Here is a 13513-nt window from a genome sequence, read left to right as displayed (position 1 = left end):
CTTGATTGCACTATGGTCTGAGAGGCTGTTTGTTATGATTTCAGTTGTTTTGCATTTGTTGAGCAGTGCTTTACTTCCAATTATGTGGTCAATTTTAGAGTAGGTGTGATGTGGTGCTGAGAAGAATGTGTATTCTGTGGATTTGGGGTGGAAAGTTCTGTAAATGTCCACCAGGTTTGCTTGCTCCAGGTCTGAGTTCAAGCCCTGGGTATCCTTGTTGATTTTCTGTCTGGTTGATCTGTCTAGTATTGACAGTGGAGTGTTAAAGTCTCCCACTATTATTGTGTGGGAGTCTAAGTCCTTCTGTAAGTCATTAAGAACTTGCCTTATGTATCTGGGTGCTCCTGTGTTGGGTCCATATATGTTTAGGATCGTTAGCTCTTCTTGTTGTATCGATCCTTTTACCATTATGTAATGGCCTTCTTTGTCTCTTTTGATCTTTGTTGCTTTAAAGTCTATTTTATCAGAGATGAGAATTGCAACTCCTGCTTTTTTTTGCTTTCCATTAGCTTGGTAAATCTTCCTCCATCCCTTTATTTTGAGCCTTTGTGTATCCTTGCATGTGAGATGGGTTTCCTGGATACAGCACACTGATGGGTTTTGGATTTTTATCCAATTTGCCAGTCTGTGTCTTTTGATTGGTGCATTTAGTCCATTTACATTTAGGGTTAATATTGTTATGTGTGAATTTGATACTGCCATTTTGATTCTAAGTGGCTGTTTTGCCTGTTAGTTGTTGTAGATTCTTCATTATGTTGAAGCTCTTTAGCATTCAGTGTGATTTTGGAATGGCTGGTACTGATTGATCCTTTCTATGTGTAGTGCCTCTTTTAGGAGCTCTTGTAAAGCAGGCCTGGTGGTGACAAAATCTCTGAGTACTTGCTTGTTCGCAAAGGATTTTATTCTTCCTTCACTTATGAAGCTCAGTTTGGCTGGATATGAAATTCTGGGTTGAAAGTTCTTTTCTTTAAGAATGTTGAATATTGGCCCCCACTCTCTTCTGGCTTGTAGTGTTTCTGCCGAGAGATCTGCTGTGAGTCTGATGGGCTACCCTTTGTGGGTGACCCGACCTTTCTCTCTGGCTGCCCTTAGTATTCTCTCCTTTATTTCAACCCTGTTGAATCTGACGATTATGTGCCTTGGGGTTGCTCTTCTTGCGGAATATCTTTGTGGTGTTCTCTGTATTTCCTGCAATTGAGTGTTGGCTTGTCTTGCTAGGTGGGGGAAATTTTCCTGGATGATGTCCTGAAGAGTATTTTCCAGCTTGGATTCATTCTCTTCATCCCCTTCTGGTACACCTATCAAACGTAGGTTAGGTCTTTTCACATAGTCCCACATTTCTTGGAGACTTTGTTCATTCCTTTTTGCGCTTTTTTCTCTGATCTTGGTTTCTCGTTTTATTTCATTGAGTTGGTCTTTGACTTCAGATATTCTTTCTTCTGCTTGGTCAATTCGGCTATTGAAACTTGCATTTGCTTCGCGAAGTTCTCGTATTCTGTTTTTCAGCTCCTTTAATTCATTCATATTCCTCTCTAAGGTATCCATTCTTGTTATCATTTCCTCGAATCTTTTTTCAAATCTTTTTTCAAGGTTCTTAGTTTCTTTGCATTGATTTAATACATGATCTTTTAGCTCACAAAAGTTTCTCATTATCCATCTTCTGAAGTCTAATTCCGTCATTTCATCACAGTCATTCTCCGTCCAGCTTTGTTCCCTTGCTGGTGAGGAGTTTTGGTCCTTTCTAGGAGGCGATGTGTTCTGGTTTCGGGTGTTTTCCTCCTTTTTGCGCTGGTTTCTTCCCATCTTTGTGGATTTGTCCGCTGGTCGTCTGCGTAGTTGCTGACTTTTCGTTTGGGTCTCTGAGTGGACACCCAGAATGTTGATGATGAAGTATTTCTGTTGCTTGGTTTTCCTTCTACCAGTCTAGCCCCTTCGCTGTACGACTGTTGAGGTCCGCTCCAGACCCTGCTTGTCTGGGGTGCACCTCTAGTAGCCGTGGCACAGCGAGGGATGCTACCAGTTTCTTTTTCTGCTCTCTTTGTCCCAGGATGATGCCTGCCTAATGACAGTCTTTTGGATATATAGGGGTCAGGGAGCTGCTTGAGGAGACAGTTTGTACTTTATAGGAGTTTAATTGCTGAGCTGTGCACTCTGTTGTTCATTCAGGGCTGTTAGGCTGCTATGTTTGATTCTGCTGCAACACAGCTCATTAAACAACCCTTTTTTTTTTCTCAAATGCTCTGTGTTGAGGGGTTTGGGCTTTATTTTTGGATGTCCGATCAGGTGTCCTGCCCAGCTCAAAGGCAGACTGGACACTGTTTGGCTGCCGAGGCTCCGCCCTGCTGTTGTGTGATTCGCGCTGTTCCTGCCGGCTCTGCTGTGGTCTCCGCCACGCCCTGCGGCAGAGTCTCTTCGTTGTAGCGTGTTGCCTCAGCAACGGCAGGCTGCGTCAGCAGTGGGCGTGTATCTCAGTTGGGGCGGGTTGCCTCGGCAACGGCTGGCTGCCTCAGCAGTGGGCGTTTATATCAGTTGTGGTAGGTTGCCTCCGTAGTGGTGGACGCCCCTCCCCCACAGAGCGTCTCGGACCGTCTTCCCGGGATAGTTTGAAATCGCGGTTTTGTTCGTCCCACTGGGTATCCCAACCGATCTGTCCCTGCAATCCCCTGGGCTGGGCTACTGTGCAAGTCTCGTTCAGTCTCAAGTCCAGCCCTCTCAAGTCTCAGGTTGCCGGTTCAACAAGGCACCCGGACAAGCGCGCCCTGTGGGGATTGCTGGGTAGGGCCGGCCGCCGCCGCCCCGGCTGCCGGCTTCGCCAGGCAGACCTACTGCCTGGCGTCCCGTGTCTTTTTATACTTGGGAGTTTCCCCGTTCTGTGGGCAACAAAGATCAGTCTGGAAATGCAGCACTGACTCACCGTTTGCGAATTCAACGCGGGCTCCAATCCTGGGTTGTTCTCACAGCGCCATCTTGAGTCCCCTCCCAATGTTTTCTTTCATAAACTGTTGGTTCATATCCTTTGCCCACTTTTGAATGGGCTTGTTTGTTTTTTTCCTGTAAATCTGTTTGAGTTCTTTGTAAATTCTGGATATCAGCCCTTTGTCAGATGGGTAAACTGCAAAAATTTTTTCCCATTCTGTTGGTTGCCGATTCACTCTAGTGACTGTTTCTTTTGCCGCGCAGAAGCTGGGGAGCTTGATTAGGTCCCATTTGTCTATTTTGGCTTTTGTTGCCAATGCTTTTGGCGTTTTGTTCATGAAGTTCTTGCCTACTCCTATGTCCTGGATGGTTTTGCCTAGATTTCCTTCTAGGGTTTTTATGGTGCCAGGTCTTATGTTTAAGTCTTTAATCCATTTGGAGTTAATTTTAGTGTAAAGTGTCAGGAAGGGGTCCAGTTTCTGCTTTCTGCACATGGCTAGCCAGTTTTTTCAACACCATTTGTTAAATAGGGAATCCTTTTCCCATTGCTTGTTTTTGTCAGGTTTATCAAAGATTGTATAGTTGTAGATATGTTGTGTTGCCTCCGGTGCCTCTCTCTGTTCCATTGGTCTGTATCTCTGTTTTGGTACCAGTACCATGCTATTTTGATTACTGTAGCCTTGTAGTATATTTTGAAATCAGGTAGTGTGATACCCCCCGCTGTGTCCTTTTTGCTTAGAATTGATTTGGCTATGCGGGCTCTCTTTTTTTGTTCCATATGAAGTTCATGGTGGTTTTTTCCTTTTCTGTGAAGAAAGTCAATGGTAGCTTGATGAAGATAGCATTGATTCTGTAAATTACTTTGGGCTGTATAGCCATTTTCACGATATTAATTCTTCCTAACCATGAACATGGAATGTTTCTCCATCTGCTTGTGTCCTCTCTGATTTCGTTGAGCAGTGGTTTGTAATTCTCCTTGAAGAGGTCTCTTACGTTCCTTGTGAGTTGCATTCCAAGGTATTTTATTCTTTTTGTAGCAATTGTAAATGGCAGTTTGTCCTTGATTTGGCTCTCTTTAAGTCTGTTATTGGTGTAGAGGAAGGCTTGTGATTTTTGCACATTGATTTTATATCCTGAGACTTTGCTGAAGTTGCTTATCAGTTTCAGGAGTTTTGGGGCTGAGGCGATGGGGTCTTCTAGGTATACTATCATGTCGTCTGCAAATAGAGACAATTTGGCTTCCACCTTTCCTATTTGAATACCCTTTATTTCTTTTTCTTGCCTGATTGCTCTGGCTAGAACTTCCAGTACTATATTGACTAGGAGTTGTGAGAGAGGGCATTCTTGTCTAGTGCCTGATTTCAAAGGGAATGCTTCCAGTTTTTGCCCATTCAGTATGATATTGGCTGTTGGTTTGTCATAAATAGCTTTTATTACTTTGAGATACGTTCCATCGATACCGAGTTTATTGAGGATTTTTAGCATAGAGGGCTGTTGTATTTTGTCAAAGGCCTTCTCTGCGTCAATTGAGATAATCATGTGTTTGTTTTTTTTCTTTTTGGTTCTGTTTATGTGGTGAATTACGTTGATAGACTTGCGTATGTTGAACCAGCCTTGCATCCCCGGGATGAATCTTACTTGATCGTGATGAATAAGTTGTTTGATTTGCTGTTGCAATCGGCTTGCCAATATTTTATTAAAGATTTTTGCATTAATGTTCATCATGGATATTGGCTGGAAGTTTTCTTTTCTTGTTGGGTCTCTGCCGGGTTTTGGTATCAGAATGATGTTGGTCTCATAAAATGATTTGGAAAAGATTCCCTCTTTTTGGATTATTTGGAATAGTTTTAGAAGGAATGGTACCAGCTCCTCTTTGTGTGTCTGGTAGAATTCGGCTTTGAACCCGTCTGAACCTGGGCTTTTTTTGTGTGGTAGGCTCTTAATTGCTGCCTCGATTTCTGACCTTGTTATTGGTCTATTCATAGTTTCAGCTTCCTCCTGGTTTAGGCTTGGGAGGACACAGGAGTCCAGGAATTTATCCATTTCTTCCAGGTTTACTAGTTTATGTGCATAGAGTTGTTTGTAATATTCTCTGATCATAGTTTGAATTTCTATGGAGTCTGTGGTGATTTCCCCTTTATCATTTTTTATTGCATCTATTTGTTTGTTCTCTCTTTTCTTTTTAATCAATCTGGCTAGTGGTCTGTCTATTTTGTTGATCTTTTCAAAAAACCAGCTCTTGGATTTATTGATTTTTTGAAGGGTTTTTCGTGTCTCAATCTCCTTCAGTTCAGCTCTGATCTTAGTTATTTCTTGTCTTCTGCTGGGTTTTGAGTTTTTTTGATCTTGCTCCTCTAGCTCTTTCAGTTTTGACGATAGGGTGTCAATTTTGGATCTCTCCATTCCCCTCATATGAGCACTTATTGCTATATACTTTCCTCTAGAGACTGCTTTAAATGTGTCCCAGAGATTCTGGCATGTTGTGTCTTCGTTCTCATTGGTTTCGAAGAACCTCTTTATTTCTGCCTTCATTTCATTGTTTACCCAGTCAACATTCAAGAACCAGTTGTTCAGTTTCCATGAAGCTGTGAGGTTCTGGGTTGGTTTCTGTATTCTGAGTTCTAACTTGATTGCACTATGGTCGGAGAGGCTGTTTGTTATGATTTCAGTTGTTTTGCATTTGCTGAGCAGTGCTTTACTTCCAATTATGTGGTCAATTTTACAGTAGGTGTGATGTGGTGCTGAGAACAGTGTATATTCTGTGGATTTGGGGTGGAGAGTTCTGTAAATGTCTATCAGGTTTGCTTGCTCCAGGTCTGAGTTCAAGCCCTGGATATCCTTGTTGATTTTCTGTCTGGTTGATCTGTCTAATATTGACAGTGGAGTGTTAAAGTCTCCCACTATTATTGTGTGGGAGTCTAAGTCTCTTTGTAACTCATTAAGAACTTGCCTTATGTATCTGGGTGCTCCTGTATTGGGTCCATATATGTTTAGAATCGTTAGCTCTTCTTGTTGTATTGATCCTTTTACCATTATGTAATGGCCTTCTTTGTCTCTTTTGATCTTTGTTGCTTTAAAGTCTATTTTATCAGAGATGAGAATTGCAACTCCTGCTTTTTTTTGCTCTCCATTTGCTTAGTAAATCTTCATCCATCCCTTTATTTTGAGTCTTTTTGTATCCTTGCGTGTGTGATGGGTTTCCTGAATACAGCACACTGATGGGTTTTGGATTTTTATCCAATTTGCTAGTCTGTGTCTTTTGATTGGTGCATTTAGTCCATTTACATTTAGGGTTAATATTGTTATGTGTGAATTTGATACTGCCATTTTGATGCTAAGTGGCTGTTTTGCCCTTTAGTTGTTGTAGATTCTTCATTATGTTGATGCTCTTTAGCATTCAGTGTGATTTTGGAATGGCTGGTGCTGTTTGTTCCTTTCTGTTTGTAGTGCCTCTTTCAGGAGCTCTTGTAAAGCAGGCCTGGTGGTGACAAAATCTCTGAGTACTTGCTTGTTTGCAAAGGATTTTATTTTTCCTTCACTTCTGAAGCTCAGTTTGGCTGGATATGAAATTTTTGGTTGAAAGTTCTTTTCTTTAAGAATGTTGAATATTGGCCCCCACTGTCTTCTGGCTTGTAGTGTTTCTGCCGAGAGATCTGCTGTGAGTCTGATGGGCTTCCCTTTGTGGGTGACCGAACCTTTTTCTCTGGCTGCCCTTAGTATTTTCTCCTTAATTTCAACCTTGTTGAATCTGAAGATTATGTGCCTTGGGGTTGCTCTTCTTGCGGAATATCTTTGTGGTTTTCTCTGTATTTCCTGCATTTGAGTGTTGACCTGTCTTGCTAGGTGGGGGAAATTTTCCTGGATGATGTCCTGAAGAGTATTTTCCAGCTTGAATTCATTCTCTTCGTCCCCTTCTGGTACACCTATCAAACGTAGGTTAGGTCTTTTCACATAGTCCCACATTTCTTGGAGACTTTGTTCATTCCTCTTTGTGCTTTTTTCTCTAATCTTGGTTTCTCGTTTTATTTCATTGCATTTCTCTTCGACTTTAGATATTCTTTTTTCTGCTCGGTCAATTCAGCTATTGAAACTTTTGCATGTGTTGCGAAGTTCTCGTATTGTGTTTTCAGCTCCTTTAGTTCATTCATATTTCTCTCTACGTTATCCATTCTTGTCATCATTTCCTCAAATCTTTTTTCAAGGTTCTTAGTTTCTTTGCATTGATTTAGAACATGTTCTTTTAGCTCATGGAAGTTTCTCATTATCCATCTTCTGAAGTCTAATTCCGTCATTTCTTCACAGTCATTCTTTGTCCAGCTTTGTTCTCTTGCTGGTGAGGAGTTGTGGTCCATTCTAGGAGGCGAGGTGTTCTTGTTTCGGGTGTTTTCCTCCTTTTTTCGCTGGTTTCTTCCCATCTTTGTGGATTTATCCACTTGTTGTCTGTGTAGTTGCTGCCTTTTCGATTGGGTCTCTTAGTGGACACCCAGATTGTTGGTGATGAATTATTTCTTTTACTTGGTTTTCCTTCTACAAGTCTAGCCCCTTCGCTGTATGACTGCTGAGGTCCACTCCAGGCCCTGCTTGTTTGGGGTACACCTATAGCAGCTGCAGAACAGTGAGGGATGCTACCAGATTTTTTTTTTCTGCTATCTTTGTCCCAGAATGATGCCTGCCAAATGTCAGTCTTTTGGATTTAGAGGGGTCAGGGAGCTTCTTGAGGAGACAGTCTGCACTTTATAGGAGCTCAATTTCTGAGCTGTGAGCTCTGTTGTTCATTCAGGGCTGTTAGGCTGCTATGTTTGATTCTGCTGCAACAGAGCTTATTAAAATACCCCTTTTTTTCTCAAATGCTCTGTCTTGGGGGGTTGGGGCTTTGCTTTTGGATGTCTGTTGAGGTGTCCTGCCCAGCTAGGAGGCAGTCTAATCACTATTTGACTGCCGAGGCTCCACCCTGCTGTTGTGAGGCTCGCCCTGTTGCTGCAGGCTCTTGGTGTTCTGCCGCCCTGCAGTGGAGTCTCTCTGTTGTGGTGGGTTGCCTCGGCAATGGCAGGCTGCATCAGCAGTGGGTGTGTGTCTCAGTCGGGGCGGGTTGACTCGGTAATGGTGGACGCCCCTCCCCTACAGTGCGCCTCAGGGACGGTCTCCATGGCGAGACCATTTGGAATCACCATTTTGTCTGTCCCATTGTGGTATCCCACACGCTGTGTCCCTGCAATCCCTGGGCTGGCCCACTTCCCAAGTCCCTTTCAGTCTCGAGTTCAGCCCTCTCAAGTCTCAGGTTGCCATTTCAACAGGGCACCCGTACAAGTGCACCCTGTGGGGATCGCTGGGTAGGGCCGGCCACCGCCACCCCGGCTGCCGGCTTCTCCAGGCAGAGCCTCTGCCTGGTGTCCCACGTCTCCTTTATACTTTGGGATTTCCCCGTTCTGTGGGCAACAAAGATCAGTCTGAAAATGCAGCTCCGACTAACCTCTCCCCAGATTAACTGAGACCTTCAATCCTGGGTTGTTCTCACAACGCTATCTTGAGTCTCCCCTTTTCTCCTTCATTTTAATCCTGGTGTATCTAACTATTATGTGCCTTGGGGTTTCTCTTCTTGAGGAATATCTTTGTGGTGTTCTTTGTATTACCTGGGGTTGAATATTGTCCTGCTTTGGTAGGTTGGGAAAGTTTTCCTGAATAATATCCTGAAGAGTATTTTTCAGCTTGGATTCATTCTCTTCATCATATTCGGGTACACCTATCAAATATAAATTAGATCTTTTCACATAGTCTTATATTTATTAGAGACTTTGCTCATTTCTTTTTATCCTTTTTTCTCTATTCTTGTCTTATTGTTTTATTTCATTAAGTTGGACTTTGACCTCTTATATCCTTTATTCTTCTTGATCAATTCAGCTATTAAAACTTGTGCATATTTTGCGAAGTTCTCGTGTTGTGTGTTTCAACTCCATTAATTCATTTATATTCCTCTCAAGTTCTTTTAACTCCCAGAAGTTTCTTATCATCCACCTTCTGAAGCTTACTTCTGTTAATGGGACACAGTCCTTCTCCATCAGGCCTTGTTCCATTGCTGATGAGGAACTGTAATCCCCTGTAGAAAGAGAGGCATTCTGATTTGGGATATTCTCAGCCTTTTTAGGCTGGTTTCTTCCCTTCATTATAAATGTATCCATCTGTCATCTTTACAATTACCACCTTTCTAATTAGGTTTCTGAGTGGATGTCCAATTTATTTATTCCCAGTGCCAGAATCTGAGCAACCCACTGCGCTGGCCAAAACAGTGGCGTTAAGACTGATGGTGCTCCTCTGGTTAGGAATCTCTGGTCTGGCTTCCTTCTTGAGTCTGTAATAGGTGACTCTGCCTTCCTGGAGCTCCAAACATCAGTCAGAAGGGGAACCAGTCGCGTTTACTATGCACCAAGAGCTACCACACTGAGGCACCAGCAAAACTGCTACACCAGCCACAAGAGTCATGCTGGTGACCCAAGAGGCTCCTCCACTGGGAATCTTCTGGTCCGTGAGTGACAAAAATTCCTCTGAAAGTGTGGCATCCTCTCGTTCTCTGTGATTTTACCGGGAGCTACAATCCCAAGCTGTTAGCGATCAGCCATCTTGGATCTCTCTCTAGTTATCAATTCTATTACCACTCTCCATGTATACTGGAATTCCACAATTATGTAAACAAAGGGTGGATGCTGAGAATTGTTGGAGGAGGTTAGAATGATCTATGTAGCAATGGGCTTGGAGATATCAATATGAATTCATATTTAGCTTAATGGAGATACAGGTGATTATATATAAAAATATGTATAGACGTGTATGTACATGAGTTGGCATTTACACATGTAAATTTCTTGCTCTATCAGCTGAAGGGGAGGGAGTCTATAAGCGACAAAGTCACTACAAATCTAGAAGACTCAGCAAAAATAAGCACATCTACTGCCCTGATCTTGGTTTCTGAAACCATTTGCTAATAAAATAAACCAGGGTTCCTTGTAGAAATGACAGATTCTAGAAACAGGAAACAAAATATACAAGAAGCACTTGAAACATCTTGTAGAGCTGCAAAATTTAAAGTGTTCAAAAGCAAACGAACAAATAAAATGATAGACAAGGGAACCCTGAATGAAATATCTGTGGAATAACAAAAATTGAATGAAACTGAGCAACAAAATAAATATCCATGAGTCCACACTAATATTAATAAATGATTGAATATATAAGTAATTGTGGGAGAATAGAAAAATATCTTATGAAGAAGATTATAAATAATATAAATATATATATATGTTTCCCTTAAGGAGAAGGAACCCTGTGGTATGGATTGGACATACTGACATTCTTCCAAAAAGTATGGACTGAAGTATGAAACAGGCTGGGCGCAGTGACTCATGCCTGTAATCCTAGCACTGTGGGAGGCCAAAGCGGGTGGGTCACTAGAGGCCAGGAGTTCAAGACCAGCCCGGCCAACATGGTGAAAACTTATCTCAACTAAAAATACAAAACTTAGCTGGGCATGGTGGTGCACACACCTGTAATCCCAGCTACTTGGGAGGCTCAGGCAGTGAATCACTAGAATTGGGAGGTGGAGGTTGCAGTGAGCTGAGATGGTGCCATTACACTCCAGCCTTGGTGACACAGCAAGACTCCTTCTCAAAAATAAAGAAATAAATACAATAAAACTTTGAAAAATGAGAAAAAAGAGTTATTTTATAGCAGAGAAATCTAATAAACACAATTTCATCCAGGGGACCAAGGTTGACACCACTAGCATGTCATGAAAATTAATATTTTGTGATGAAAATAGAACTTCACCTCTGGAGTTTTCCTCCCAAAAATACATAACCCCATTCTAATAATGAAAAACATCAACTAAATCCCAACTGAGAGATATTCTACAAAATACCTGACAGGTATTCCTCAAAGCTGTCAACGTCACCAAAAATTAGAGAAGTCTGAGAAACTGTCACATCCGAGAAAAGCCTAAAAACGTTGATGACTGAAAGTAATGGATTATCCTGGATGGGATCCTAGGACAGAAAAATGACACTGGGTAACAACTAGGGACATTTGAATAAAGCAGGAACTTCAGATAATAATAATTATTAATAATAATAAAGGATAGCATCTAATCTGCAGATCTAGACACAGAAGGTAAAGTACTCATTGACTCTTCCTCCCTCCACTCCCCTCTACACCAGCCATCCCCCACACCCCTTCTAGGTTCTGCTGGGAAGTGTTTGATCAGTGAGATAACTAAACAGGAGCAAGTCAAATAATCATCAAAAACAAATGAGATATAATAATTCTATGAAAAGTATGAGGAAACAGAGCCAATTGAACCCTTGCTCATTGGCTTTCCTTGGAGGCTCCTCAAGCAGGACACATGGTGAGTCCAATGGAAGGGCCAAGTTGGGTACCCATCTGTCCAATGCCTGAGGCTTCCTTGTGAAAAACCAGCTCTGCATATCTCTTCCAATAACAGGGAAATGCGTGGTGCTTATGATCAAACAAAAGATTAGAAACAACTTAAATGTACAATCATAGGGAATTGGATAAATTTTGGTCCATTCTTAGAATATACTACGGTGATACTATGGAAAGATGATACAGATGACTAATAACAAAACTAGAGGTTCATGTAATAGTGTTAAATGAAAAAGCAGTATATATTAGCTAATCTTGTTACTATAAAATATATACACATGCACATAGGAAAATTGGAAGGACATACATTTAAATCATAGCAATGGTTATCTCTGAGCAGCATAAACATGGCTATTTGTTCTCTTTGGTTGTTTATGCTTACTAATTTTTCTGTGATGATCAAGTTCTAGTTATGTAACTTTATAAAAAGAAACATACTAGTAAAAATTTCTTTTATAGAATCATCTATCAGAGTTATTCTATAAAATCACACTTGAGAGAAAATCAGTAAAACCAATTTCACCTTGGAACCTTAGCAATAGACATATCAGATTGGCCATAGCTGAGTACACTTCACAGTCTACAGATTAACATTTATTAATATTTATTCACCCACTTCTTAGAGCACCTATTGTGTGCTATTAATATAACAGTGAACAGATCAGACATAATCCCTGCCGTTGTAGGGCTTTCATTCTAGTAGCATCCTCTGAAATTTTTGACTCACTCACATAAGTAAAAAGTGTTCAGATATAAGTGACACTATTGCAACAAGCTCCTTGATACCCGTGCCAATCTTACCTATTGCAATACCCTAACATGAAGTAAAGAGCTGCAGCAAATGGCTCTGTTGTGACATATTCTTCTCTATAGGTTTATTTATTAGATATCAGAATGCTTAATTCTGTTTCTTAAGTTAAACAAGGGATTATAGCATCAAATTCTCTAGGAAGAAACATAAAAACTGTGCTGTTATCCTAAAGAATCATGTAGAAAGGGGATAGGGTTTCACCTTAATCTTCTAGACCAGCTGATTCACTGCTCTTCAAGTCACAGTCCCTCTCCATATTCATTCTATTTTCAATACTCAGCAGGAACTCAACCAACGTATTATTGAATTTCCCACTTCTAGCATGAAGAAACATTTACTGTTTGCTGGAATTCTGATTGTCAGAACAAAAACTCTCCTTGCCACTGGAGTCATTGCAAATGGAGTTGAACCTGCTGATCGAGATCAGCTTCCCACTGAGTTTGTGGAAATAATTATATGTCTGCTGTCACCCTCACTCAAAATGTGGGATATAGGAAAAATTCATACATTGCTGTTTTATATGCATTCATTGCCTTTCCTCTCTGCAATGGAATGTGATTTGGTGACAGGGAAAAACACCAGAGCCAGACATAGGGGCACCATCTTGAATTTAATTGGGCATTCTGCTGGGGTGCTGGTGTGACCTTCTGAGTATGCCCTCATTCATTGTCTGGCTATATCTAAACTACTAGAAGTGGTCTGACCCTCCTCCTTTCAATGACTGGGCACTTCCCTCAGCTGAATTCAAGCAGTCATACAATCCCCAACCCCTAGTGGAGAAGAACCAAACCTGGATCCTCACGCCCACTACAAAAATAATTGATTATCAGCAAGTTGGACACTTCTTCCCCTTAGGGATACTTTTAAAAAGTCTGGCCTCTAGACACAAAAACTCTTTCTACAGCAGGCAGTGGAGTTTAGAAGCAGAGTCACATCTACAGAGCCAACACTGTCCATTATCTTTCCTGGACCCACCCTCAGCTAAACTTCCCAAAGGCCTCCGTCTGCCTAATCACACAGAGTGCTAAAACATACTCAGGCCTCTCACAGCTGAAAACCACTGCTTTAAATCTTTTTACAATTTACTATGCCGTAAAGTTATTGTAAACTGCAAATATTCTATTCATGCTACAAATGGAAAGCCAATGCCTTTACCATAAAGAGAAAAACAACCCTCAGACACAAGGAAAACAAAAACAAAACAGGGATAACACAACTATGGCATTCAATTCTATTCATATGCTGTCACCTGCATAAGGAGCCCCAGATTTGGGTTGTCTTGGTTGTAAAAGGAGAGACCATGTAAGTGGATTTTGAAGTCAGATTAGCCCAAAAGCGAATGGCAGAGAGTACTGT

The 13513-nt window shown here is 41.4% G+C and overlaps 1 protein-coding gene across 1 annotated transcript in view; it reads right to left on the bottom strand.

Moving 5' to 3' along the window:
- The window catches only part of LOC108592829 (uncharacterized), a 129779-nt gene that overhangs the window by 101783 nt on the left and 14483 nt on the right, over window positions 1-13513 (bottom strand). The window contains 1 exon segment of the mRNA XM_054236953.2: window positions 10826-10949. Within this exon segment, the coding sequence (XP_054092928.2) occupies window positions 10826-10949 (124 nt within the window).

Source organism: Callithrix jacchus, chromosome 11, assembly GCF_049354715.1.
Source record: "Callithrix jacchus isolate 240 chromosome 11, calJac240_pri, whole genome shotgun sequence".
NCBI lineage: Eukaryota > Metazoa > Chordata > Mammalia > Primates > Cebidae > Callithrix > Callithrix jacchus.
Note: the sequence above shows the minus strand (reverse complement) of the source record. Positions and strands in the feature narration are given on the sequence as shown.